We start from the raw sequence: 27,168 nt of genomic DNA, 5'->3' as shown, positions 1-27,168 counted from the left end.
TGTTTTAAGATTGTACTTTTATAAAAATTCAAGATTTTGATTTTGTTTGAGAAAAGATCTTCAAGAAAGAAGCTTGAAACTTTTATATCCAGAGAATGAACTGTTGCGGAAAGATGCCAGAAAACCTACACTTCATCAAGAAGATCAAGAATGAACTTTGAATATGATTGATTGAACTGAACTTTGATTGAATATTTATTGTAAATGTACACATTTATGCCAAAAGGGACTGCCCCTAATTTGGCTTTCTGTCAATGCGCCTAGCAAAACATTGGTTTTGCTTTCTTTTTTTTTTCTATTTCCTCCCTCACTATTCTAATTCCTCTTAGAAATTTGAATATTAGAAGTGCATTTAGGATTACAAATTCATTATGTTAAATGATCAATGGGGAGACTAGTCTCCCAATGATCATCAGGGGGGATTGTAAATCTTGAAATTTCTCAGACTTGTGAATGTGGAAAATTTTAACATTTACAAGTCTGAGAAATTTCAAGATTTACAGTCTGGACATGGGAGATAGAATGTTGCATGTGAGGAATGTCAAGGCCAGTTTGACTGGGCCATCGAACACAATTCTAACTTTTAGACAAATGAAAATTGTCTTTATTCTTCCATTCCTTAAAGGAATTTAAAGATTACATTATTGCAAATTATCTCACCAAGTGGCAACGTCCTCATTTCATAATTTAAAAAGTAACTGTCTCTGCCTTAAGAGAAGAGACATCACAAAGTAATATCTGAAGACAACTAAAATCCAAGGTCCGATACAAGGTTGCTGAGTGCTTTACTAAATGCAGACAATTTAGTGGTGAAAAAAGCAAAGATAATGGGTTTTTATGATAGAATTTTGAATAGTGAGGCTAAAAATCCATTCAAAGTGTAATTCACTGCACAGACTGCCACAGAGAGAAGGAACATTAGATATTAACTAGTCACTCAAATGCTTGCTAAATCTGCCTTTGAAGAAGATATGGGAAAACCAGGACACTGATATACTGTTGGTGGAGTTGTAGACTGATCCAATCATTCTGGTGAACAATTTGGACCGATATCTAAAGGGCTATAAAACTGTGCATGCCTTCAGTTTAGCAATACTACTACTAGCTCTGAATCCCAGAGAGATGAAAAATAGGACAGGGGGACCTATTTGTATAAAAATATTTATAGTAAATCTTTTTGTGGTGGCAAAGAATTGGAAACAGAGGGGATGTCAATCAGTTGGGGAATGGCTGAATAAGTTTGGTCTATAATTGTCATGAAATACTATAAGAAATGCTATAAGAAATGATGAGCTGGTGGATTTAAGAAAAATCCTGCATGGAGTGATGCAAAGTGAAGTAACAGAACCAGGAGAACATTATGCATAGCACCAGCAATAATACAGAATGAACCACTGACTATTCCCAGCAATATAATGACCCAAGACAATTCCAGAGAACTTATGACAAAAAATTCTATCCACCTCCAGAAAACTGATGGAGTCTAAATGCAGATTGCAGCAAATTATTCTTCACTTCATTTTCTACATTTTCAAAAATGTTTTCTTCTACAACATGTTGAATGTGGAAATACATTGGTATGATAGCATGTGTCTAACCAATATCGAATTGTTTTCCATCTTGGGGTAGGGGAAAGAGGACAGAAGGAGGGATTATGCAACTCAAAATATTGGAAAATGAATGCTAGAAACTTTTTGCATGTAAGTGGGAAAAAATTAAGAAAATAAATATCAGACAGAATCCATTCTCAACAACTGCAGTTTCCTATATCTATGAGAAACCTGACCTTTGTAATATTAAAAAAAATCTTAAGTTTTCACATTGGATTTTTGTTCATTGTGTTTTATCGTGGTAAGTTTTATTGTAGAGGTCTTTAAAATTTACAATTTGTCCCTGAACTTAGGGACCAGAGGGTGGAAGGAACTCCTTCTCATAGTAATTTTTGGTTTCAGAGAATTGCCTGGAGCACCAACCGGCTGACAAACACAGGAGAATCTGGAAAATGTGTTCCTGACTTAGGGCAATAATGGTCGAGGCACTTCTCAGACTGATTCCTAGTACAAGACGACATCTTGGATTCTTTTATTTTCAGATCTTATCATAGTTGTAACTAGGAATACCAATACCTGGGGCAAATCCAGGCACAAGGGCAGAATGAGTATAGATCTCTCTCTCTCTCTCTCTCTCTCTCTCTCTCTCTCTCTCTCTCTCTCTCTCTCTCTCTCTGTCCCTCCCCTTCTCTCTCCCTTTCCCCCCCCCTTTTCTTTCCCCCTCCCTTCCTCCCCCTGCCTCTCCCTCCCTCCCTCTCTCTCTCCCTCTGTCTGTCTGTCTCTCCTCATATATGTGTGTTGTTTTGGTTCACATCAGTTCATAATTCAGAAACACTGAAGATAGTGGTGGTAGGTCTTGAGGAAAATGAGGATAGTGAGGATGGTTGTTCAGTGTTTGAAGGGAGTTAGGGTTGAGATACAGAAAATGACTGTGTGCCTGATACTGAATTTATAGCTTTAAGAATTTGTAAAGGAAGAAAGAACTTTCAAGATGATTGCTGAGCGATTGTGTTGGAGGGTCTGAAAGATACATTGGAAAGAAGTGAGCAGGAGCTAGCTCTTTGTGTCAAGGGACATTAAAAAAAGGAGCTATTGGTCTTGGAGTGGTTGTCAAGAGTTGTCAAGTGGTTTTTGGAGAAACCCAGAGCTACGGTGAGCCAAAATGATGTAGAAAAATATGAGACCATTGATTTGAAGCTGGAAGAGAACTTACAACTTATCTAGCTCAATATTTAAAAAAAATCCTTACCTTCTGTTCTAGAATTGATACTAAATAGCTGTTCTAAAGCATAAGAGCAGTAAGGGCTAGGCAATGGGGGTTAAGTGACGGGGCTAAGGTCACATAGCCAAGAAACCTGAGGTCATATCTGAACCTAGGTCCTACCAAATCCAGGCTTGGCACTCTATTCATTGTGCTATCTAGCTGCCCCAGTATCTAATTCAATCCCGTCATTTTTCTGAGACTAAAGCCCAGAAATAGTGATTTGCCTGTAATTACACACTGGTAGAGTCAGAATTCGAATGAAAGTCCTTTAACTCTAAATCCAATGAGCTTTCTATAATAAAAGTGGGATTCAGAAGCACATGGAAACAAAGGACAGCATATCTTTAGTAGTCACTAAACAAGGCTAATATTGAATTTCCTGTGGCAATTGAGGGAATAGAGTGGCAGCAGCCAATGCTCTGTCACCCAGAAAGCAAGCACAGTTGGAATCTGGCACTTCTTATAACTGATGTTGGTTGGGATTGGTGTAAAAAGATTATATAGTGTAACAGCCTGGAAAAACTTTGGGTTTTGATGAGCTACAAATTCAATATGGATCAACAGATTGCTATGGCAAACCTCCCCAAATTTCCTGGAATTATTAAGGTGTAGAAATAGAAATATTGTGCCTCAAAAAAGGGAGAAGCCATTTCATCACACTCCATCCTAGGCAGACTACATCTGGGCATACTGGACGGAGAACTATGCCACATCTGAATAGCTGCAGAGAAGTTGGCAATGTTTGTCCTGGAGAAAAGATGGCTTAAAGGATGATAGCTATCTTCAAGTAGGGCTGTACTGTGAAAGGCATCTAATTAGCCCCAGAGAGCAGAGGTAGGGTAGAAATAGGTAGAAGTTGCAACGAGCTAGATTTAGCCTAGATTTCATAGTGCTGTCAAAACTAGAATGAACTGTTCTTTTGGAGACAGGGGTACATAGGGGGGTACATAGAGATCTCATCTGGATAACTAGGTGATTGGGTAGAGACAAAATTTCTGTTCAGTTACAGATTGGACTAGATTCTAACAATTGTTTTTTCTTCCCTTCCCTAGGATCAGGTGTTTAATGAGTTGCTCAAAAATGATGCTCCTGGTTTGATCCAAGATTTGGAACTTTATTTAGGGACGAAAGACTGGTTTGTTGGCAATTCTGTAAGTAGATTAATTTTAAAAATCTATGTAACTTTTTTAAGGTAAATTTTCTCATTACTGTAGATTAATGATGGTAGGCAGCATGGCCTTGAATAGAAAGCTCAATTGCAGTAAGCAAAATTTGGGTTCAAATCTCACTTGTGACATTTTCTAGTTGTGAGATTCTAGTAAATAATTTAACTTTTATGTGTCTCAGGTAATTCCCAGCCAATAAAAAGTTGGTAAAGAGTTCCTACCCAGAGTTCTCCATGCAAAAATATTGTAGATTCTTAATATGTATAAGAACAGTAACTCATACACTTCTTTAAGCTTTGGCAACCTCGAAGAAGTATATTGGTTTTGGTTAAGTGTCATTATGTCTATTTTTAATATGAGGAAACTGAGGTAAAATACTTGGCCATGGTGACACATTAAGTAGCCAAGTCATGATTAGAACTTTAGTCTGTGGCCCAGTGGGCTAAAATAACAGTAAGAATGAGCAATACTTAGATAATGCTATGAGATTTACCAAGTACTTTATACATATAACCCAATTTCGTCTTTGCCAATCCTGTGATGTGATATTAATATCCTCATTTTACAGATGAGATTGAAGATGAAAAAAATAACTTGGCCCAGCCAGAGTGTCACAATGTTCCTACCTTTCACTAATGACCAGAGAGGCCTCATAATCAATAACAGAAAACAGAAGTGGGTCATGAGAATGCTCGTGTGTAGCAAGGGTTTTAAAGTTTTAAAGGCTTAGGGGGCAGCTGGGTACCTCAGTGGAGAGGTAGGCCTAGAGAAATGAGGTCCTGGGTTCAAATGTGGCTTCAGACACTTCCTAACTATGAAACCTATAGAATATTGACCCTAAGTTGGAAAGTAAGGGTTTAAAAAAATTAATTGGCTTAGTGTTGTTTATTGCTATTAACACTAATAAACTTAAATTATATCCATTTCATTATTATTTATTTTTAGTGAATTGTCCTGATGCTACTTTCAGAGTATCTACAGAACCTTTATTAGTGTCCAAAAAAAAGTCATTTTATGCACCTCAACAATGTCTGTAAAACATTAAATATTTAAGAATGGCAGATGATTAACTTGTTTTGGGGATTGGTCCTTTTTGGAACACACCCAAGAAAAGATGAGAAGGAACCATAAATACCCCAAACACTGGGAGCAACATTTTTTGTGATAGCAGAGAACTAGAACCTATGAATTGGAGAATGGTTAAACAAACTGGTCCACAAATATAATGGAACATTATTATCATGCTAAAAGATATGATTACAGTGAATGCTGTGAGTCATGAGATCTATATGAACAGGTGCAAAGTGAAATAACAGAACCAGAAAAATGATATATTGAGGGACTAGAGTAATAAAAATTTAACATTGACATCAAAACTAAATGCTGTGAAATTGTAATTATTCAAACTTAGTCCCTCAAAAAATATATCCATTTCTTCTTTAAAGCTGGAAGATTATGAATTGGTCACGGTCCATCTTATAAGATGTAAAATGTATACTGACTATTGTGTGTGAATAACTCTAGCCCTGAGTTTAACAGTGCTTTCATTTCTTGGAGGCCAGGAAGTTTCTTGGCATACAAAGCCTCAGCTTTCTTTGTATCTTGCCTGTAGGAGGACAAGATACTTGTAATTATCATCTTTATCCAATGGTCCAATTAACTTCCAAACTCCATCATGAAAACCATCAGTCTCTACCTTTCCTTGAAATAAGGGAATTTAGTACTTATCAAGTTCAAATGATAATTTGATATCATGAGCAGTTTGATATAGAGGCAGAGAAGTGGCATAGTTCATTCATAGAAGACCAGGTTTGACTTTAAATTTAGCTTTATAATCCCAGGCAAGCCAATTAACTTATTTGCTTGTTTCTTCATCTGTAAAATGGGGATAATACAAGGTTTTGTTAGGACCAAATGAAATCACAGTTCATCAGTAGTGCTTTGAAAATTTCCAAGTGTCATGTAGCTATACTAATTACTGTAGAAGACATTCCAAAAGATAAAAATCGTGTGTTTTTTGGCGGAGCAATATCAAATGATGAGTAAGATCTTTTCTTAGGATTCTCTTTTTAACTTCGAATCCATATTCAGTTCTACGTAGGTGAAATAATAGGCTTAAGGCTTAGCAGAACCATTTTGCTGGGGTCATGTTTTGAAAAAGCAACAATTGTCTACGTGAACATCAAACACTTAAGTTCTTTCTGTATTTGGACCTATTTTATGTTTGCAGTATGTGATTGAGCCATGAATGTGGGAATGTTATGATACTTTCAGAAGGCTTTTTCAGTGATTGTTGAACTGGCAAGTTATTTAAACTCCTAAGAATTATTTTTTGGAATACTCTCAGCCAATACATGGCTTTCAAGTTTTTATAGTCTTAACAAAAAAAAAGAAAAAAGAAAAAAAAAAACTAAGACGAGATGTTTTTGTAAAAAGTGCATAAACACATAATTGGCCTATATTCTGAGAAGTCAAGTCAACAAGCATTTATTAAATGCCTAGTAACTGCCAGGCACTGAGCTAAGCAATGGAGATACAAAGAAAGTTCCCTTACCCCCCCCTCCCCCAGAAGTTCCTGCTCTCAAAGAGCTCACAGTCTAATGGGGGAGACAAAATGCAAAAATCCTATGTACAAACAAGATATTTACAGGTCTCTGGCATTATCACCTTTTGAAAGCAGATATATAATTGTTGCTGTTCAAGAAGATGGGATATCAAGCTTGCACTGAAGGAAGTTAGTCAAGTGCAGCGCTAGCAATTGTCATGCCCATGTAGAATGGTTAAGGCCCAAGAGTGGACTCCAAAGGCCCTCTGTGATCACCAGACTACTCATATACCCAACCCAAAGCATGTCAGTCAAAGAAGTATCAAAACCAATGGCTGAGTCATGCAGATTTGTTCATAAAAACAGAGAAATTTATGCTAGCAATTCCAGACCAGTTCATGGTCACTAGAAATTACATATGGACTTCAGTCATTTTACATGATGCCAGAAAACAGAAGAAACTGCAACCCATTACTTCAGGCTGCAAAAATTTTGCTCCTACTGAATACATAGGAAGACATGACCTGGTAGCAAGAATTATACATCAGCTCATTAATTTTCATAAACTAATGGAAGACAAACCAATGTATTATAAATATAGACCTTAAAATATCTGATAATTTTAAAAAACCAACTACTGGATCTGGACCACTTTAACAGACAGAACTTTTGCCCACAATTTCCTGAACATTGATCCATAAAAATTTAAGAACACTTTTAAGAGATGTCACCATACAAAACGCCCATAATCTCCAAGTTAACATGGAATGAAAAACTTTTAAAAATAGACACAGTGGAAGAAATCAAAATCATGTGGGAAAAGGATGAGTTACATATTCCCATTTTCCTGTTTACTACTGGAGTTTGTTTGTTCTTTTAATTCTGAAATTAAATTAAAAAGGCAACTTCCATACATACAGAAGAATACAGGGTTTTACACGAAATGGTGTAATGTACAGCTTGCTTTTCTTTTGAAATATGCAAGTTCAATGTTACTTTGGACATTTTCCAAAGATGTTTTCAGTGAGCCTACGTTAAGATGAATTTACATCCCAATAGTTATTTTACCTACTCATACAAGCCTGCAGAACATTAAATGTCAAAAGAATAACAGTAGGGTAGAGACTTGGCCCAAGAGTATTTGCATCTGAACTTCATTGAAAAACATGGAAATGAGTTTAATAGTCTTAATGGTTGTCAGAGAGGCAAAACATGTCATAGTGGATAGAGCGGGCCTAGTCAGGAAGACCAGAGTTTCATGTCTTGCCTCTTGACATATAATAGCTATGGGACTCTGGGCATGTCACTTACCCATGGCAACTCCTCACTGTTAGAGAAAGTTCCTCAACAAAAGTTCCTTCAGTTGCCTCACTGCTTCAATTACCGATGTAGTCCTCCCCAGTCCCTGAACCCCATATCACCCCCCAAAAATTTATCTAAAGAAAAAAGACTAATGGCTTTGAGCTTGAATCCAGAAGTCAAATTGAACCAATGGAAAAAGGTGATAAGAAAGACACATAAGCATCTAAGTCAAGAGACTTACTGGCATCATAAAGTCAAAAGGGAAGGGAATGAGCATTTATATAGCGCCTACTATGTGCCAGGAACATATATGACTTTAAAAAATATTTGATCCTCACAACAACCCTGGGAGGTAGGTGTTGTTATCCTCATTTTACAGTTGAGGAAACTGAGGCAATCAGAGGTTAAGTGACTTGCCCAGGGTCACACAGCTAATAAGTGTCTGAGGCCAGATTTGAGCTCAGATTTTCCTGATTCCAGGCCCAGCACTCTATCCACTGCACCACCTAGCTGCCTAAAAAGCTCAATGGGAAGAACACATTTAGAAATATTAAAACCTTTAAAAGACTTTACTGGATGTACGCTTTTGGAACAGTTAGACAGAGGACAATAGATTTAGGAAGTACCCAAATAAAAATACATACAATAATAATGAAATACAAGCTCTGGATCGATGTTCTCAGAACATAAGATCAATAGATTGAAAACAAACAGAAATATTTCTGGGATAAACAGAAAGCACACTTCACAAAGCAACAGTAAAGGCCAATTAAATGTATGTCACTGGGTTTGTCAAACATAAACCTTTGAGCAGAGCCTACGAAACGGCTAAGCCAAACAGCCCTTTTCATGGGTGAAACAGACATGAATTCAACTAATAGTCATGCACATTTGTGTATTGAAATGAGGGGCTTATGATGGTCCAAAAATCAATCATTCCCACCAGCTAAAAAAAAAAAAGATTACCCATGAGGAAATAAGATTTATTGATCAATTCAGATTATGTAAGGAAGTAGTAGAGCCATTTTTAAACAGCTATAAAATACCTAGGCAGACAAGCAAGAACGGCCAGAATAATCAACCAGAAAGTATTCTTCATAAACAGAAGCAAAATCCTCATGCTGAGAATATATACCCCCAAATATTGAGAACTCAACAAATAAAACTATATTGTAATAAACCAGTCACAGAACTGTTGCCCACAATTGCTTGAACAATGTAGGCACATTTTTTCAGTATTTTAATTATATTTGAGAATATACTTCACTTAAGAAACCTAAACCACATGGGCTGATACCTCCTTCATTCCATTTGCTACTGGAGCTGTCCTGAAAATTCTTTCAGTTAGGCAATGGAAAAGGATCTGACATCTCAATATCATCAGCAAGAGCTGCAGATGCTGGGAGCTGGGACCACTGAAGCCCAGAGCAGCCAGGCCTAAAGCCACCACTAGAGAAATACAGGCTCTGACATTGCTATTTGCCTTTGGACAAATGGCCATAATGTTAGCTCTATTTTTTTCTTAGTTTCCCTCTTTAGCAAACAAACCTCTCTGGTTACATCATTCCCTCTTTCTACTTTCATCACATCTCTGTCTTCTTGCAACCCATAGCAGTTCATAATCCCTCTTCAATCATAGGATTTTAGAACTGGAAAGGACCTCATAAGGGTCAACAATTGTCTTACAGATGAACCCCCAAAAGGTAAGGTCACTTGGCTCTTTGCACTAATTTCTTCTCATTTTGTTCCCTCTAATCTGTTTCTTTACATTCAAAATAAAAATGTCTTTATTGAGGAATTTATAAAATCTGTAGAAAAACAGCTAAAGAAACTTGCCATCAACTTACTTGTCTGACTGAGAAACAGATAGTTAGGGAACAAGTTCAAGAAATATGAGAAATTGGTGGGAGTCAGGGAAAGAGGGAGGTTGTGGAAAGAACAGATTTCCTGGTTTGGGTTAAGGCTTGGTGCCTTAGGAAAATTACCTCTCTTTGAAACTCAGTTCCCTTATTTGTTCAATAAGGAGACTGGACTAGTACCAATGGTTTGACTCAGCTCTAGGTACTATGGTCCCAAGATCCTATTCCATATATTGATTCTATGAGCTAATGGCTTTTCTGGGATTACATAGATCCAAGAGCCCATGAATAGTAAGAATTTCATTTTTTTGTATATGTACTTTTGTCTCAGAGCATAGTTTATAGATAGAATTATATGGATAATGATCATTTCCATTCTCAAGTTCTCACTCCTCTATTTGTTGCCTTCTTGGTCATTTTCTCCCTAAACTTTGGGGAGGAATAATTACTTGTTTGGCTTTCACTCAGAAGATGCAAAGTAAAGATAAATGATTCCCCCCCATTAAAGTTTACCCTTTAGAATACAATTCAGTTAAATTACTAATTTACACAAAAATGAAAACCGTAAGCAACATTTTTTTCCTTCTTTAATTAGGTAACCTGGGCTGATTTCTACTGGGACATTTGCAGTACCACACTTTTGGTCCTTAAACAAGATTTGTTGGACAAGCATCCTAAACTGGTAGCCTTACGAGAAAAAGTTCAAAACATTCCTGTGATTGCTAATTGGATAAAACAGAGGCCAGAAACCAGACTGTAGACTAATGATTGGTCTGGGATTATTTTTTTGCCCATGGCCTGAACCTTTGTAAATCTTTGCTTGTGCTATATTGCTTTCTAGAAAATTAATTGTAAATGTAACTAACATTTTTCCCCTTACATTTTTGTCATTGTTGCTAAAATTTGTTTTACATTGATGTCATAAACTCTATAAAACAAAATCTGTAAGTATTTTGTTCCCAGAGGTATAGTGAACGAAAGACTGGATGTAAGAATCAGGACCACCTGGGACTGAAACATCTGACACTAATTCCAGGTCTCTGGGCAAATAATTTCATTTCTCTGTGCCTCAGTTTTCTTGTCTGTAAAATAAGAGGACTGAATTCAATGACTTCTAAGGTCCCTTCCAGATCAAAAGTTATGACCCTAAATAGTTTTACTTCTTTTACAATTGAAGTTGTGACAAAAGGATATTTAAAAATCAATGGTCTCTCTTTCCATTCTTCCTTAAATCCATATGTACATCAAATGTGGTTGGCTATATCTATTTAGCTCCAACAAACATGCAACATGAATGGAACTGCTATCACGTGGGGGGCCAACAACATTTTAAATGTTAAAAAGCTCTCGCATTTTAAAAAGAATCATTGCTTTACATTACCAAACAGCCTAAACAGACAGCCAAACCAAAATATGATCAGAATTTCCATAATGTAGCTCACTACTGTGAACCTTTTACGGACCAATCTCAAAAATTTTGAGATGTTTCACTTGATCTCAAAAATCATTTCAGCATACATAGCAAGTTATTACTTCATATCTTTGTTTTCATTTGTAAATGTACAATCCCTTGCAAAATATTAATATCCTATAGGTTTTTAACACTTTCCATTTATAAATAAGAGTTTATTTATAATAATATTTACAGAATAGAAACAAAAACACATGAAGCTCACAAGTTACACAAAGAAATAGATGTACAATAAAAACAGCAATTTTGACTGACAATAGGCAAAATTTTATAAAGACTTCAAAAAGAGATGATATCCAAAAGACAATTTTAGTTCTTCCAACTCTTCACTGTCAACCACACTGAACTGAGGTTCTAACTTTTCAGGACTGACTATCCTGGAAACTGGTAAATTAAATCTTGGGAATGCTGTGGAGTTAATGATGTATTCATCATACTGTCTCCACCCAAGATTTATACTTAAATTTCTGTGTAGTACCTAATGCTGCCTCTATCTGAATTCACATTCAATTTGCTATTAAAGCAAAACTGAATTTATTCTGCCAGTCTAGAAGAGTTCCATCAACACTCTGTTGATGCATGGAGATGTGGCAGGAATAAATAATGATCTGGACAGCAAAAGAAAGTTGAAACAGGAACATCAGGGCAGCAAGTGCCAAGAGAAGCAAATCAAAAGAGGCATGCACATGGCTAGCCAGAGGGATGTGCATAACTAGTGCAAGGCTAAAGCGAGGAACAAAAAATAAGTAATCCATAGTGATAATCCATCCACCTAGGAAAAAATCCAAGATGAGGCTTATTTTCATTACTATTCATAGGAAAGCAAAACAGTCCCTAGGCAAACATGGGGAGGCGGAGGGGGACGTTGGTAAGAGATCACCACCTTGAAATTCTGGTCAGAGTTCTTGATGACAATGGTGAGCATCTGCTTCAAACAGTAATAAAACTAAAGCTACATAATCTATACAGTTTTATTTGACTAAGTTAATATAAAAACAGTACTTCAAATGAGTTAAGACAAGCAAAACAAAACATAAGCATTGTCAAATAAGGCACATGTAAAAATCTACACACATTATCCAGTGAAAGACAGTATTATATATATTTGGAGGTAGAAATAATTACAAAAATACTGACATATCTAAAGCATTAGCAGATCTGTTACAAACAATCACCAACTAATCCCCATTTGGAAAACTGCTTTGTAAAATATGATTATTCAACATCTTAAGGACTACGTTTCTGTGGCAATTATATATTTCAGGTTTGAGCATTTGGAGAATTCATTTAGTGGCAAAAATCTTTCATACCATGAGAAATACAATATGGATATTATAAAAAGTTATAAATGTTCATAAATCCCATGGTCTTCAGTAATGTAAATGTCCTTGGGCGCACCAAGTTGGTATTTTCTCCTCAATTAGAAATCCTTCTTTTAGAGACCTAATGATGTCTTTAGCAATGTAGCTATATCTGCAGGTACATTTCCTTCATCACCTACAAAGGAAAAGAAATGTGTAATACTTAGAAGTGAAACATTTGATTGCTGCACAATAAAAAATAACCAAAGTAGACCTGAAAGTCGCCAGTCAGATTAAAGCTGCTTATAATTTGCTTAAGGAAAGCCAGAAGAGAGAGAATAAAGTCCTCATAGTAAATTTTTGAATGTTATGCTGTTTTTAATATGTTTTTCTCCCCTTCAATTAAAACACACATGCACTCACATACACAATTCCCCACCAATGCCTACAGTTGCAATAAGTGATTCTGACAGTGAGCCATTCCAAAATGACAGCACTGAGAAGATCTAAAAGCAAATTTTTTTGCTTCTGACTGGACCAATAAGATTTGCAAGGTTTTATCAAACACTTTGTGATACATTAGTATAACAGATTATATCATATTTAATAATTTTATATGTGTGGACACATAGTTCATCTTCATTAAAATTCTTCAAAATTTACATTTTGAAATAGAATTAAGTCAATATTTATATAGTGTTTTAAAGGTTTATAAAGCACTTTATATATTACTTCATTTGATTCTGATAACAATCTTGTGGAAGAACTGCTGTTTATTACTATTATTTTCATTTTACAGATAAAGAAACTGAGTATGGGAGGTTATTTGAGAGAGCGAGAGAGCGAGAGCGAGAGCGAGAGAGAGAGAGAGAGAATACAGTTTTTAACATAGAGGAAAACCAGTATTCGGAATTCACAGTTGTCTCAAAAGTAACAGCCAGTAGCAAGTACCGATGTCAAAGGCCATGGTATTAGAATTATAGTCAGATGTACCACCTAATAGAGAAATGTATGTCTTTAATTCTACCACCACTTTTAAAAAATAAAGCACTTAATGATATGTGACCAGAATGGTGAGGTAAGAAAGAACATACCTTTTTGACTCCCCTGGAAACTAAGATATTTTAAAAATAGCTAAAACAAACTAATATATAGCTACATATTAAAAAGAAAGAAAAGAAACAAAATTGGGCAAATATTGTATTTTGAAAGCCATAAAGCAAATCTACAAATGAACAGTCAAAAGACAAATTCAACTGTAAAATGAGGACACTTAGTATTAAACTTATGTCTCCTGCAAGGAAGTATTAGAGTTATGGCAAAGGGATAGTAAATCCATGTGTACAATCTAACAAAATATGCACTAAAAATTGCAACAATTAATATAGGGAGGGAGAATTACAAATATTTCTTATTTTTAAGAGAACTTTGAGATGGAAAAGATTGGGAATTAACTGGCTTAAAACTGTTTTCTGATATTCAACTAAAAATAATTATTTGTCTATGTTATCTGTGTATTTGGTAAAGAAACTGTCCCAGCTTACATCAAAAATAAAAGTTTCTTCCTCATGAACAGTAAAAATTTCTGTGTTTTATAATATTTCCAAAAGGAAAATTAAAAAAAAAATCTTAATGGTTGCTGCATTTTTAAGGATCATAAGAAAACAAGCCAAAATGATTTATTTCCTACAACAAATTGCTCAGCTGATGAACTAATTAATGTTCAACTCATGTGGAAACAAATACCTTGCAATCTAAAAAGGTAGGTCTCATAAGTAATGAAATAATGATAAGAAATATTTCTGGTCCTTTACTTGTAGCCACCAATCAATAGGAATCCTAATTATAAACTATGCTGAAATTCTTTAAAAAATAACACAGTAGCACTGTTTGGTTAATGCTGCCTTCAATGAAATCACCAAAAGCCCAGTCAAAATGAATTTGTGTAATTCTTCAGTATATGGGGAAGATCACTTATGAAAAAAAGTTGTAAAATCTCATGGGAAGAAACAAATTTGGTCACATAGTCATTCCAGCACTCCTAAGATATTTTAAGATGGAGATTTTAATTTATATTAAACCCTAAAAATTGAATATAAGAGAATATTTAGAATTACTTATAATTTTTGTACTAAATATAAACATTGAATCTAGTAGAACATTCTTTTGATCCTTTAACATTTTGCTGCTGCTAAGTCAATAATTTGAAAATCTGATGGAAGTATACTATTCACATTATTTTAGTCAATCTTATTTGTGACAAAAAAACACATTTGATTACGTTAAAGTCTCAGAATAAAAAGGATTACCTTTAAAAGCTAGCTGAAATATGAAACAACATGAAATGTTATTTGTAGTTGGTACAATGCAGAGTACTGGCTATGAATTAAAATATCTGTTCCACACACTTACTAGCTATGTAATCCTTTACTTATCTTAGCCTCCTTTTCTTATCTGCAAAACTGAGATAATAGCACTTACCTCACAATATTGTTGAGGATCAAATAAGATCATAGCTAAGATATCTGTGAGATCTTTAAAGTACTAAATCAACGAGACATTGTCATATTACAAACTAGATTAAAATATGTAACAAATATAATATTAAACTAATAAAATTTTTTAATTCTTCATAATCCCTACACTATGTTTCAAACTTTTTATACAAGGCTTACTTAAGCTAAGTATGAATCTTTTCAATTAATTCAAAGTCTAAGGAAAAGATTGGTACTTTATTATAATTACTATTACTTGTTTATTTATCTAAGGTCCTAGCTATGTGGAAGAAAAATTTCTTTATAAACACATTGGTAACTTACCTTCATCTGTTGTGGTCATATCTTGTTCTAGTTTCAGTTTCTGTTGGTTGATTTTGAGCATAGATTCTTCTATTGTCCCTTGACTTATTAACTTTATGACGTGTACTTCTCTAAAATAAGAGGGGGTGAGGGAGGGTAGAAGATTTTGATTATCTATACTTAGCTATTTGCACACTACATATGTTTTTGTAAGTCATTTTTAGAGCACTTATAATAGATGTGCTAAAACTGCATGACCAGAACCTAGGTTCCAGTTCTGCACTGGCCAATAACTCCCTCAATAGACATACCATAGTTTATTCATATTTCCTTAGTTTTCTATCTCTAAAATGGAGGGTGAAGAGAAGACTAAAAAAGAAATGATACTTAAAGCTTCTTCTGAATCTTTGAATGAACATGAACCCATGAAAAAATTAGCTTTTATTTCTGAAAACAATTCAATAAATTATGTTTTCAAATAGTTGGCAAAATTCTATTAAAATGAAGAGTTCAAAGGAAGAATTATGTGAACTGATGCAAAATATAGAGTGGAATCAGGAAAATAATCTATATGATGATGACAATAATTTAAAGGAAGACAACTCTGAAGAACTTTAGAACTCAATTCATGGTAGAGGTATGACATACTAGAATAAAATGAGGGATAAATGTTTTCAGAGTGGTCAAATTTGTTTGCTTCCCTCTGCTTATTTGTCCCAAGAGGCAGCAGGTAGAAGGAGGACAGAGAAGGAAATAAGTTTGTGTGAAATGATAGATGTCGGGGAAAAAAGCAAGAAGAAAAGAACACTAAAACTTCAAAAACTACAGTCCCCTTCCCATTCAAATGGGTACTGAAAGTAGGCAATTTTATTACATTAAATTTAATCAATTCTTTTAAAATGCACATATCAAAAGTTCATGGTTTAATAATAATATAGAAATGTTTTGCATGACAATACATATATATAACCCAGATTGAATTGCTTGTCCCTCTGGGGGAGGGTCTATAACTGAAAATCTGTTACCCTAAAAAAAGAATTATGTTTCCTGGGAGCCCACTGACTTCCTATTGTTATGTACTTCCTGAATAAGGGGATATTAGGCAGGGATGTGGAGGGTCCCGCCCTCTTTAGTATGTTGGCAAGCATGGGGGCGGTAAGGCAGGCATTCTGAACTGGCTGATCAGCCATGGGCATGTGATAGTGGTTTTTCCTTTACTTTGTATTCCCTTTATTTCTAATGTTCATTAATAAATATTTAAAATATAATATTTTTATTATTAAGATTTAATTTTAATTTTTACGTTGATGGCAAGCACTAGTCGGAGAACTTCTCAAAATTTTTAAGAAAGCCTAGATAAATAATTTTTTAAGCCACATTTCTCTTGCCAAGGCTTTTCACCCATCCCATCCACCCTCTCAAACTCTGAACTCTCTTTGGAGTTGCTGCCTTTTTCTTTCCCTACTTTTCCCCCAGTTGCTCTCCCTACCAGGGTTAGGGTTAGGGTTGCTCTCCCTACCAGAGGACTCTTGGCAAAGAAGAGATAAGTCACTTCTCTCGCCCATCTGCTTGAGCCCATGTTCCTCAGTTCCTCACTGCTGATCTCTGGTCCCAGCTGCTCCTGTTCCTGAATCCTCCTGATCTCCGGCCCCAGCCCTGGTCCTGGTCCCAGCTGGTAGTTGCTGCTGTCTTCGGAACTCACAAACTTGGAGCTGCTCTCCGGGCAACTGGCAAAAACCGGAGTGTATTTTCTTTAGGCAATGATTAGCCTCCTAACTCCCTCTCCACATGGCTAGGGAAACAAACCGCTCCTTAGCATTTTACCTCAGGGGGGAAGGGGAAGGGAAGAAATTTTTACTCTTCCAAATAGGAAGCAAAATTACAAGCATGGCACACTCTATGAAAGAGCAGTACCATGACTATTTCAAACAGCTTCCAGTTTTAGGATTTCTTTTCTTTCTATCATTCATGGGTACACTGTTCCTTTCACGTATCTTGCCTGAGATTCAGGGGAGAAATTCATCTCTCTACAATCCTTTGCCATTTGGGAATGCCCAGTTTGAGATTCCTCAACCTCATTTTCACAGTCCTGACAAAAGGAATCTGAACAAATAGAGAAAGGCACTTTAAAGAGCCTGGAGGTGAAAAGTTTAAGCCTTTTTAGACTCCATTATTTTACGATAATGTAAATAATGTAATGTAAAATGTAAAAAAAAATGTAAATACATCTCTGTATTGTATTATATTTTGCGGATTAATTAACTAATTCTGTTGTTTAAAGTTCATATTAATGTATTTAATACTATTCTGTTACACTGAATCAATTTAATCTACTGTGTTTTAACTATTAAATATATTCTGTTACTTTTCCCCTATAACTTCTGAACAAAATATTGTAAAAGCCCATACCAGCTTTTTATTCCATTGGTTTTTTCTAGGCTCCTCTGCCACATTTTTGTAATGATGGCAGTAATAGATTTTAATAGTAATAGATTTAAAAAATAGATTAAAAAAACATCTCAGCCAAGGTTGAAAGATTTGATATATTTGTAAAAAATTGTGACAAATATCCATCAATCCATCAACATCGTCACAGCACACCCAAGTGAATTCTAACGATAGCAGGTTTGCTTGCTATTATAATTAAATGAGCTATTATAACTTTGGGGATTTTGATACTTCATAAATGTGCATTACATGCTATACCACTGCTCTTTATTAAAAAAAAAAAACTGTTAGTGAATCACGGCCAAGTTTGAAAAGGAAATGGATCTCATTTTTGGTGAAAAACCTTTGTATTCTACCTTTCCTTGGCTGACACAGTGTGTCACCGATTAGAAGGTATATATTTTTTATTTTTTAAACTTTTTTATTATTGCTTTTCCTTGCATGTGAGTTTTATTTTTTCTCTCCTTTTTGTATTTGAAGCACATGTCAACAATACTGAGATTTTTCTTTTAATTTTTTTTATTTTGCAGTAATGTAAGTTTAAAATATATTTGCCCTACTGTCAATGCATACCCAAAAATCTTTAGATTATAAAGTAATATATATAAAGAAATATATATATAGAAATAATATAAAGAAATAATAATTATAAAATCTTTAGTTTAAAAAAATATATGGGACTTTGCTTAATGATTCTGTCTGATTCCGGGAGAAGGGAATGCAAAAAGAGCCATTGCACATTGCCAAAGAAGCACAAAGCTAAATACTTTAAGTGCCAATCAAGCACAAGGTCAAAGAGATAAACCAATCCCAATGGGATGAAATTTTGAGCCAAGACAAGAGGACTTGAACTTGTTTGGGGTTCAAGGTTGTGACTGTTTTGATATATGTCAAAGGCAGGTCTTCCTTGTCCCACATTCTACCAAGTATCTCAAATTTGGCTCCTACCTGGCTCCTATAATCAAGTCCCTATTCTATCTTTCATAATGTGGCAAACTTTCAGTAGTTGTGGCAACTGACTGGGTAAGTACATAATTGCTTAAATCACTTTACTTGGGCCACGATTCAAGGACCTAGTATAGGTTTATTTTTCCTTTACTTAGAATTTTTACACATAAGTCTTTGATAGTTTATATTCTTTTCTCTTTTATTTGGATTTTTTTTGATGTTTTTGAATTCTCTTGCCAATCGATTCATATACCTCAGAATTGGCTTTTTGTCAATGGGCCTAGCAATCACTGGTTGTTTTCTTTTCCTTTTATCCACAAATTGTAATTTAAAAGTTGGTTATGTTTACAAGATCCATTGGAGAGAATAGTCTTCCACAGATCTCTGGGGGAATGTATAATTGAAAAAAGAACTACATTTCTTGGGAATTCCTGTCGTTACGTATTTTCTGTACACAGGGGATATTAGGCGGGGATGTGGAGGGTCCTGCCCGATTTGGCATCTTGGCTTGATGGTAGTGAGTGGGATTTTCAATAGGCTGATCAGCCATGGGCACATGGTCTTTTATTTTGTATCCTCTTTATTCCTTGATTTTGAATAATCATTAATAAATCTCCTAAAATATAATATTTTTATTATTGACATTTTAATTTTTAAAAGGGAGACAATATGGAATATCTAGCTTTGGAAACCTTATATAGAAATTTATTAAAATAAAAAATTTTCTTAAAAGTTCATGTTTCACAATTACCTCTTTTGTTCTATATACTTTTAGGATATTTGTGTTTACCAACTAAGTTCATAACAAAAAGATCTTATCTCTATATCCATATACATCTCATAAATGCTATTAAGGATTTTCTGTGGTAGTAAAAAAAAAAAAACTGGAATCAATATGGATGTTCATCAATTGGGGAATGGCCAAGCAAATCATGGCTTTTGGAATTTGATGAAATATTACTGAGCCATGAGAAATCATGAATATGAAGAATATAGAGAACTTTGGGAAGACTTGCTTGAACTGATGGCATAAGGAAGAAGAGAATACACAAAATGATTACCGAAAAGGAAAACAATACTACAAGATATGAGAATTTGGATAAATGCAAGGACCAGTCCTGACTGCCACAGCCTGGTGATGAAACACACTTCCTTTCTCTCTGTATAGAAAGGTGGCAAATCATAGGTATAGAATAGGATATTCTGTTAGACAAGTTTTGTCAACTGCTTTTGCTTAATTGTACTTCCTTTTTTTCAGGGGATAGATCTTTTGGAAGAAGATCCAATGGGTTAGGAAATGAGAGTAAAGTTAAAAAAAGGCATTAAATAACAATATTTGAAAATTAGGCCATAAACATAACAGTACAGAAGTTAAAAAGGGGAAGAGATGGAAAAGCTAAAAGAACTGGATTCAAGTCTAAAGAATAATGAATCCTAATAGTTATCTGACATTTTAGAGATTTTTAAAAAGCACTTCACATATATTTCTTCATTTGATCTTCAAAATAACTAGGGAATAAATGGTGTAGGTATAACTATGCTTGTTTTTCAGGTGAGGAAATTAAAAGCTAATAGAGATTAAGTGATATGTTCATGGTCACACAGCTAATAAAGTGTCTGATGCTGGATTTAAACCCAGGTTTTCCTGATTCCAAGCCCAACAACTCTATTTCCAATAAGCCTTTAAGTCTCTGATTATACCACTAATTAGGGAAATTAGCAAGATCATGCCAAAAAACTTCTACTCCCTCATTTGTAATAATAATCTCATATGATATGACTACTAAATAAAAGTCCTATGACAGTCCTCTACAAAGTACAAAGCACTATGCAAAGAAATCTATGGTGATCTAGAAACATCCCATGGTCATCATCCTATCACTACTGGAACATTTCTAGTGATGATGAAATGACATACCACCTTACAAAAATGCATTCATTAAAAAAAAAAACTAATCATAAAAGTTGCTGTCTATAACTTCCTTTCATTCTTTTGTCTTGTAATTCATTCAAGAAAACAACTGGATTTTCTTAGGGCTTTCCAAGTCAAAACCAATCTCAACAAATTGAAGCATATCTCAGAAGGGAAATGAATTAACAAAACGGGTTAGTGTATGATAAATTTCTTTTTTTTTTTTTAAACCCTTACCTTCTGTCTTGGAGTCAATACTGTGTATTGGCTCCAAGGCAGAAGAGTGGTAAGGGCTAGGCAATGGGGGTCAAGTGACTTGCCCAGGGTCACACAGCTGGGAAGTGTCTGAGGCCAGATTTGAACCTAGGATGTCCCGTCTCTGGGGCTGGTTCTCAATCCACTGAGCTATCCAGCTGCCCCCTGATAAATTTCTTAAACTCTGTTGGGCCCCAAAGAATATGTTCCAGTTAATAGTCCATTCAAGATGGATTGTAAAAATGGTTTCATTTTCAGTTTCTGTAGACTACAAACACAATTTAGAGCAATATATTTTAAAAGAATTAAGTTAAAATGTCTTGTAGAGTTCTTTATATCAAGGCTACTTGTATAGCCATACCACAAATAATATTGCCCAGAGTTGACAGAAATGTCATTGGTATCTTACAGAAAAACTGTTCATGGTATATTGGGAAAAACAAATTTAGCTTTCATCTGTGTTAAGCTTTATTTCTTTGGAACAAAAAAGCTAATGTCACAATGCTCAGCATTTTCATAGAACGAACTAAAAATCTTAGGTGAAATGTATACAATAAAGTCATTCTTTTTTTCAAAACAATAAAATAAAGAATACAGACCTTTTCTTACATACAATGAATAAGTTTCAACCAATTATAAGTGTGACAATACTACATAAACTAATTTACTTATTCAGTGCCATACTAACCTACCAAAGGATTACTCTGTAGAGCTTATTAAAAAATTTAATCTGGAGAAATGAAAAATCAAGAATCTCTGCAAAAATAGTGTGTGGGGGGGAAGGTGGGAAGAAAAAAAGGACTAAAAATGTCACAAATCTCAAATTATACTACAAACCAATAACTGGCAGTTATATGGAATTTTAAAATGTGGAGCTCAATCAGTGTAAGAAATTGGATACTATATACAGAAACAAACGAACACTTGGCATCGTGTCTGATGAACTGAAAAATCTTGTCAAGTAGGGTAAAAACTTTTTATTTGACAAAAATTAGTGGGAAAACTAAAAAGCAGTCTGATAGAAATTATTACTCAGACCATCTTGTACCATATACAAAAATCACATGAGGGAGAAAAAAATGCCTTTCTCAATTATGGGCAGGGGAAAATTTCAGAAAGAAAAAAGAATCAAGAATAGAGCAAAATACTGAAAACAAAATGAACAACTTTGATTACATCAAATTAAAAGGTTTCACATAAACAAAATGCAGTTAAAATTAGAAGGGAAAAAAAAAACCTTTGTTACATGTTTCCTTTTTTCTTTATTTGCATGTTTCTGATTATTGTAATTTAAAAGACATTTAAAGAACTAAATTTAAAACAAAAAGAGTCATTTCCAAATAGGTAGTCAAAAGATATGTATTAACAACCATAGGAAGAAAATGCTTGAAATGACAATTAAAGAACTATTTACTAAATTCATATCTAACAGATTTATCAACGATGACAAAAAGGGGAAATAACCATTGTTGGTGCTACAGAAAATAGGTAAATTAATGCACAATCGGTGGCACTGTGAAAGGCTCTATAAGTTACTGAAATTAATTTGAAACTATGTTCAAAATGTCAATAAATTAAATCCTCTTTAACCCAATAATACAACTATAAGGTCTATAATCTAAATAAATCAAAGAAAAAGAAAAGGTCTAAAAACATTATAATTTATTTCTTTATGAAGCTGGAAACTTCAACCATGGTATCTGAATATATTATTATTGTGAAGAAATGACAGAACAAAATGGTTTACAAGAAATCAGTGAAAACATATAAACAGATGTAGAGTGAAATGAGTAGAACAAAATAATATAAAAACTCAAAGAACTCAGATCAATGCAATCATCAACCATGGTTCTGAAAGACAGATGACTGAATGCTACCGAACAACTCTTAACAGAGTAATAGATTCAACTTGTAGAAAAAGAACAAAAATACTTTGATACAACTAATTAAGAATTTATTTTGCTGAAGTATACATTTTGTTAAGATTTTTTTTTCTTTTTCAGTTGGGAGGTGATAAGCTGTTGAAGAAAAGAAATTAGGGGTAGAAATTAGGGATTAGCAGAAGAGATGACAAGAGACAATTCAATATACTTACTTAGTCTGACCTACTCTGTGGCATCGATCTTCAGCTTGCTTGTCATTGTAAGGATTACAGTCAATATCGTGAAGTATGACAACATTTGCAGAAGTCAGATTTATCCCAAGTCCACCAGCTTTTGTTGAAAGCAGAAATATAAAGATATCCATGTCTGTATTGAACTGGTCAATTAGGTGAATCCTAAAAAATTAATTGATGAACAATATGTCAAGGGTATTATGAAACAACGCTGATGAATCAGAAAATTTTGTGCAAAACTCTGAAAATTTCAATATTTTACTACAGAACAAAAATCCTTTTTTTGCCTGTAACTTATTAGTGCATGAACCAATGAAGCCAAAGATGAATATTTGTTACTTATATGAGCCACAGACAGTAAACTGGCCAATCAACATGCTTTGTGCCACACTTCAAAGAGATGGTTAGCCAAGTATGTATGAATAAACTCAATCCATCTCTATCAAAAAGCAGAACTCAAAGCACACATTAATTAGTGCATCCATAGTGTCATCTTTACATGGTAGTATCTTCTAACATTTTAAGTTTTGTTAATATTATATTATGTAATATTTGTATAAGCTATGACACTAACTCTATACATAAAAAAGTTATACTCTAATAGTTAAAACTTTTAATGTTGCAATTGCCCTGAGCTCCAATTTCCTATTTTCTCCATCTACCTCATTTCTCCAAACTATATCTTCACAAGCTCATTAAAGTGTCTATCCAGTTCAACCATCCAGAAATATTGTCATGACATTTAACAAAGAGTTGGGAAAATGTTTTGCCATTAGTGTTGATGTAGCTCCAAGACATTCTCCTTTTGAGCCTAGTGAAGAGTATAATTATAATCACAAGGGCTTGAAGACAAAGCAGAGCTAAAATCCATATGTTAATTTTCTTGTTTGCATCCTACTTCATGTCCAGAATGAACATCTCTTTCCAAGTTGCTATTCCAAGGTTTCCATTGTTAAGAAATTTTGTATAAATTCCAATTTAAGTGTTTAATTTTATAATAGTATTCTATAGGACTTATTAGAAAGTCATATCCTCAATGCAGCAATTGTTCACAAATATTAGTGCACTGCCAAGGCCAAAAATACAATGAAAATGTATACTTAATAATTACTATTAGAAAAATGACTTTAAATTTGGAAAAATATACTGGTTTATAAATTGTTATGATTCTTTCTATAATCTTTCCCCCAAAATCATTGATATAAGTATTAAAAATAACAATAACTTCATGAAGACAAGAAATTTGAAATTTTGATGCTTAGTTTTTTAAAAGATTAGAAATAACAAAATGCACAGCAAAATTTCTAACTACACTAGATTATATCAGTTGTCAGAGAAATAAATTTGTAATTCTACAAGTTAAAATGCCAACCTTTCAGAAATCTGAGTCTTTCCATCCAATCTAAGGTATCTATGCTGATGGTGTTTTAAAAGAACCTCTAAGATGTCCAGCATCATGGTAAACTGGCTAAATAATACAACCCTGTCACCCTGTGAAGAGAAAGCAGACACAAATGAATACATCATAATCATAATTGTTGTTAGAGTATAAAGGTTTATAATATTTAGATTTTTACTGTAGTCAATTAGCAATTTTATAGCACATACCTTTTATTTCTAAGTAATTTAATACTAAGCCTATTTCCCTCTCTTTCATGGCAAAAAAAAAACAAAACAGAGACTGAATAAGGATCTATTCTCAATTCAACACATGTTTATTAATAATATAAGTGCTAGATGTTGAGGACAAAAAATAAGCATTAAGGAGCTTATAATTTCCTAGAGGCAAAAGGAGTAGGTATGGCTATAGAGGCTTGTAGAGATTTAAACATGTATACAAATAAAAATCAAACAAAGTCATCTGAAGAGGAATAGAATATGAGGAGGGAAAGAAAAAAATCAGGGAAGTTTTCATGCAGAGTGACAACTGAGCTCACATAGTGGGAAAGTAGAAAGCGAATGCATTTTAGATTATGCAAATAAATGATACAGGAGATGACACTGCCAAGGTCTGGAAATGTACATCTGTAAAGGCATGAAATAAAGTTTAGTTGAAGCCAGATTGTTTGGGTTTTAATAACAGGCATTTTAATTGCATTAGAGGCAGGAGCAAGAAACTATTAGAGGGTTTTTGAGTTACATGATTATCTGTACTGAAGGAAGATTATTTTGAACAGAAGAGGGGAGAGATCAGAGAAGCAAGGTGGATCAGGAGATTGAAAGCAAGACCTAGAGATGGAAGATCCTGGGATCACATCTCATCTCACATTTCCCAGCTGTGAATCACCTAACCCAATCAAAGGGTAAGAGTTTAAAAAAAAAGAAAAAAGTAAGAAAGATCAATTTAGTCTAGACTTCTGAAGAGATAGGAAAGAAGGAAAGAACTAGGATGGTAGTCATGTGAATGGGAAGAGAAGAACTAAATCCAAGGGAAGTTCCTGAAGTAGAATCCATGAAATCTGACTATGAATTGAATATAGGGAATTGAGGGACAGATAAGAGTGAAGGAAGACTTAGAAGTAATAATAAAAAAGTGAGTGGTACCTTCAAAAGAAATAGCCTAATTAAAGTAAAGAGAGATTGTGAATTTTGATTTGGAGAAGTTAAATTTGAGGTGCCTATAGGAGATCTAGGTGGTGACACCTAGCAAAGATTAGAATTCCAAAGGAAGATTAAGGCCACATTATAAAGATTTGGGAATCATGTATCAGGGATTATACCTGAACCTAGAGAAGCTGATTAAATAAATCAACAAGAGGAGAAACGGAGTTGTATGCTGGGAGCTAAGATGATGGTGGAGTAAAGGATACTTCCTCTCCTACAGTCCCTCCATGTATGCAAAAAAAGAAAATAAATTGCCTCAAGTTCAAAGAAGCTGGAGGAACATATCTCACTGCAGTAAGAGGGGAAAGCAGTCCACACAGCACAGCATCTGTGAGAACCAGCAGATCTTGGAGCAGCCCACAACTCTATCAGAAGCAAAGAAGCTGCATAATGGGAATGAACCCAGCCAGAGCCACTCTACCCAGGTAGATAAGGCAGGAACCCTGTAAATTCTCATGTGGCATCACAGTTTTGGAACTACAAGGGAGTAGAAAGGGGTTACTGGAACCACAGTAATCTACTTACTCCCAAGTGGCAACAGAGCCCTGGGCTACAGGGGAATAACAGAGAGGAAGAAATGAACTACAGTGAAGTTAACACTTAGCAGCAGAATGTCTGTGGTGACAGAGCCCAAAACGAAAGACCTGCCCAACCTAGGCTACATAGCAGGAGCAGGGAAGAAGCAGAATGAGAACCAGCCAAGCGCAGCCTAACCCCAAAAAAAGCAGGGGAACTAGTAGTACGAGATGCTGAATGTAGCTGAGCAAAACAGCTGCAAACTTCCCCAGAGCAAGCAAGCAGGGCCACTTCCTTGACAGACACACCATGAGGAAACAAGGGCAGTCCTACCCCAAAAACCAGAGAAGAGTTCTCTGCAAGCTTGAAGAAATGCACCTTCTACTCCAGGAACAGAGAAGAATCTCAACAGATAGATAAGGTAATGGGAAAAATAATAATGTTAAATAAACAAATAAAAATAAAAACTCCTGGAAAAATGAGCAAAGAAAACAAACAAAAAACAACAATAAACCCTGACCTTAGAAGTTATGTTAGTAACGGAATAGACTAAAATTTGAACTCAGAAATGGACCACACTGCCAAAAAGGAAACATGTGAAACCTCCAAGCAAAGTATGAAAGGAAGTCAGACTTCAAAAGAATCCCTGGAAGAACTTCAAAAGAAGTTAAAAAACAAAACAAAACAGAGAATTGACAGATACACTCAATAGCTGGAGAAAAAAATTGTCACTGAAGAAAACAACTCCGTAAAGAATAGAATCAATCAAATGGAAATGGAAGCAAATCCAAAACCAAAAAAACACTGAAGAAAACTCTTTGAAGTGGAGATACAGCCAAGAGGGTCCATGCTTAGGGGTCAAGGTAGCTCCAGCAAAGGATTTCATAAGTAGGAGAATCAAGAAAAGAAGTGTTATGAAAACCAAAGAAGGCAACAGTTTCCAAAATAAGGTAACAGCTAAAAGTCAAAAGCAGCAAGAGGAAGATAAGGGTGAAGGAAAGGCCATCACCAAGCAAAGTTGGAGGCTATAAAATAAATTCACACAAATCATTATCACTGCTGTATATTAAGCAACCAAATTAAGCAGAAGAGATAAATTCCAACTATAGGAAA

General features: G+C 34.7%; 2 protein-coding genes across 11 annotated transcripts in view; one reads left to right on the top strand and one right to left on the bottom strand.

The window, feature by feature from the left end:
- The window catches only part of HPGDS (hematopoietic prostaglandin D synthase), a 54,135-nt gene extending 43,689 nt beyond the window's left edge, over positions 1-10,446 (top strand). For both annotated transcript variants that reach the window (XM_007495729.3, XM_007495734.3), the window contains exons 5-6: positions 3,867-3,965; positions 10,282-10,446. In XM_007495729.3, coding sequence (XP_007495791.2) covers positions 3,867-3,965; positions 10,282-10,446 — 264 coding nt within the window. The remainder of the gene's footprint in view (positions 1-3,866; positions 3,966-10,281) is intronic.
- Positions 6,452-27,168, bottom strand: part of SMARCAD1 (SWI/SNF-related, matrix-associated actin-dependent regulator of chromatin, subfamily a, containing DEAD/H box 1) — a 103,739-nt gene continuing 83,022 nt past the window's right edge. For 6 of the 9 annotated variants that reach the window (XM_016422971.2, XM_016422974.2, XM_016422972.2 and 3 more), the window contains 5 exons: positions 24,308-24,426; positions 22,915-23,097; positions 16,776-16,983; positions 15,278-15,387; positions 6,452-12,654 (listed from right to left, as the gene is read on the bottom strand). In XM_016422971.2, the coding sequence (XP_016278457.2) occupies positions 15,280-15,387; positions 16,776-16,983; positions 22,915-23,097; positions 24,308-24,426 (618 nt within the window). In that variant the 3' untranslated portion in view covers positions 6,452-12,654; positions 15,278-15,279. The remainder of the gene's footprint in view (positions 12,655-15,277; positions 15,388-16,775; positions 16,984-22,914; positions 23,098-24,307; positions 24,427-27,168) is intronic. The other 3 variants (XM_007495727.3, XM_007495725.3, XM_056803294.1) reach the window with 1 other exon arrangement.

The sequence above is a fragment of the Monodelphis domestica genome, chromosome 6 (assembly GCF_027887165.1).
Source record: "Monodelphis domestica isolate mMonDom1 chromosome 6, mMonDom1.pri, whole genome shotgun sequence".
Taxonomy (NCBI): Eukaryota; Metazoa; Chordata; class Mammalia; order Didelphimorphia; family Didelphidae; genus Monodelphis; species Monodelphis domestica.
The sequence above is the reverse complement of the archived record's forward strand: the minus strand, read 5'-3'. Positions and strand labels throughout refer to the sequence as shown.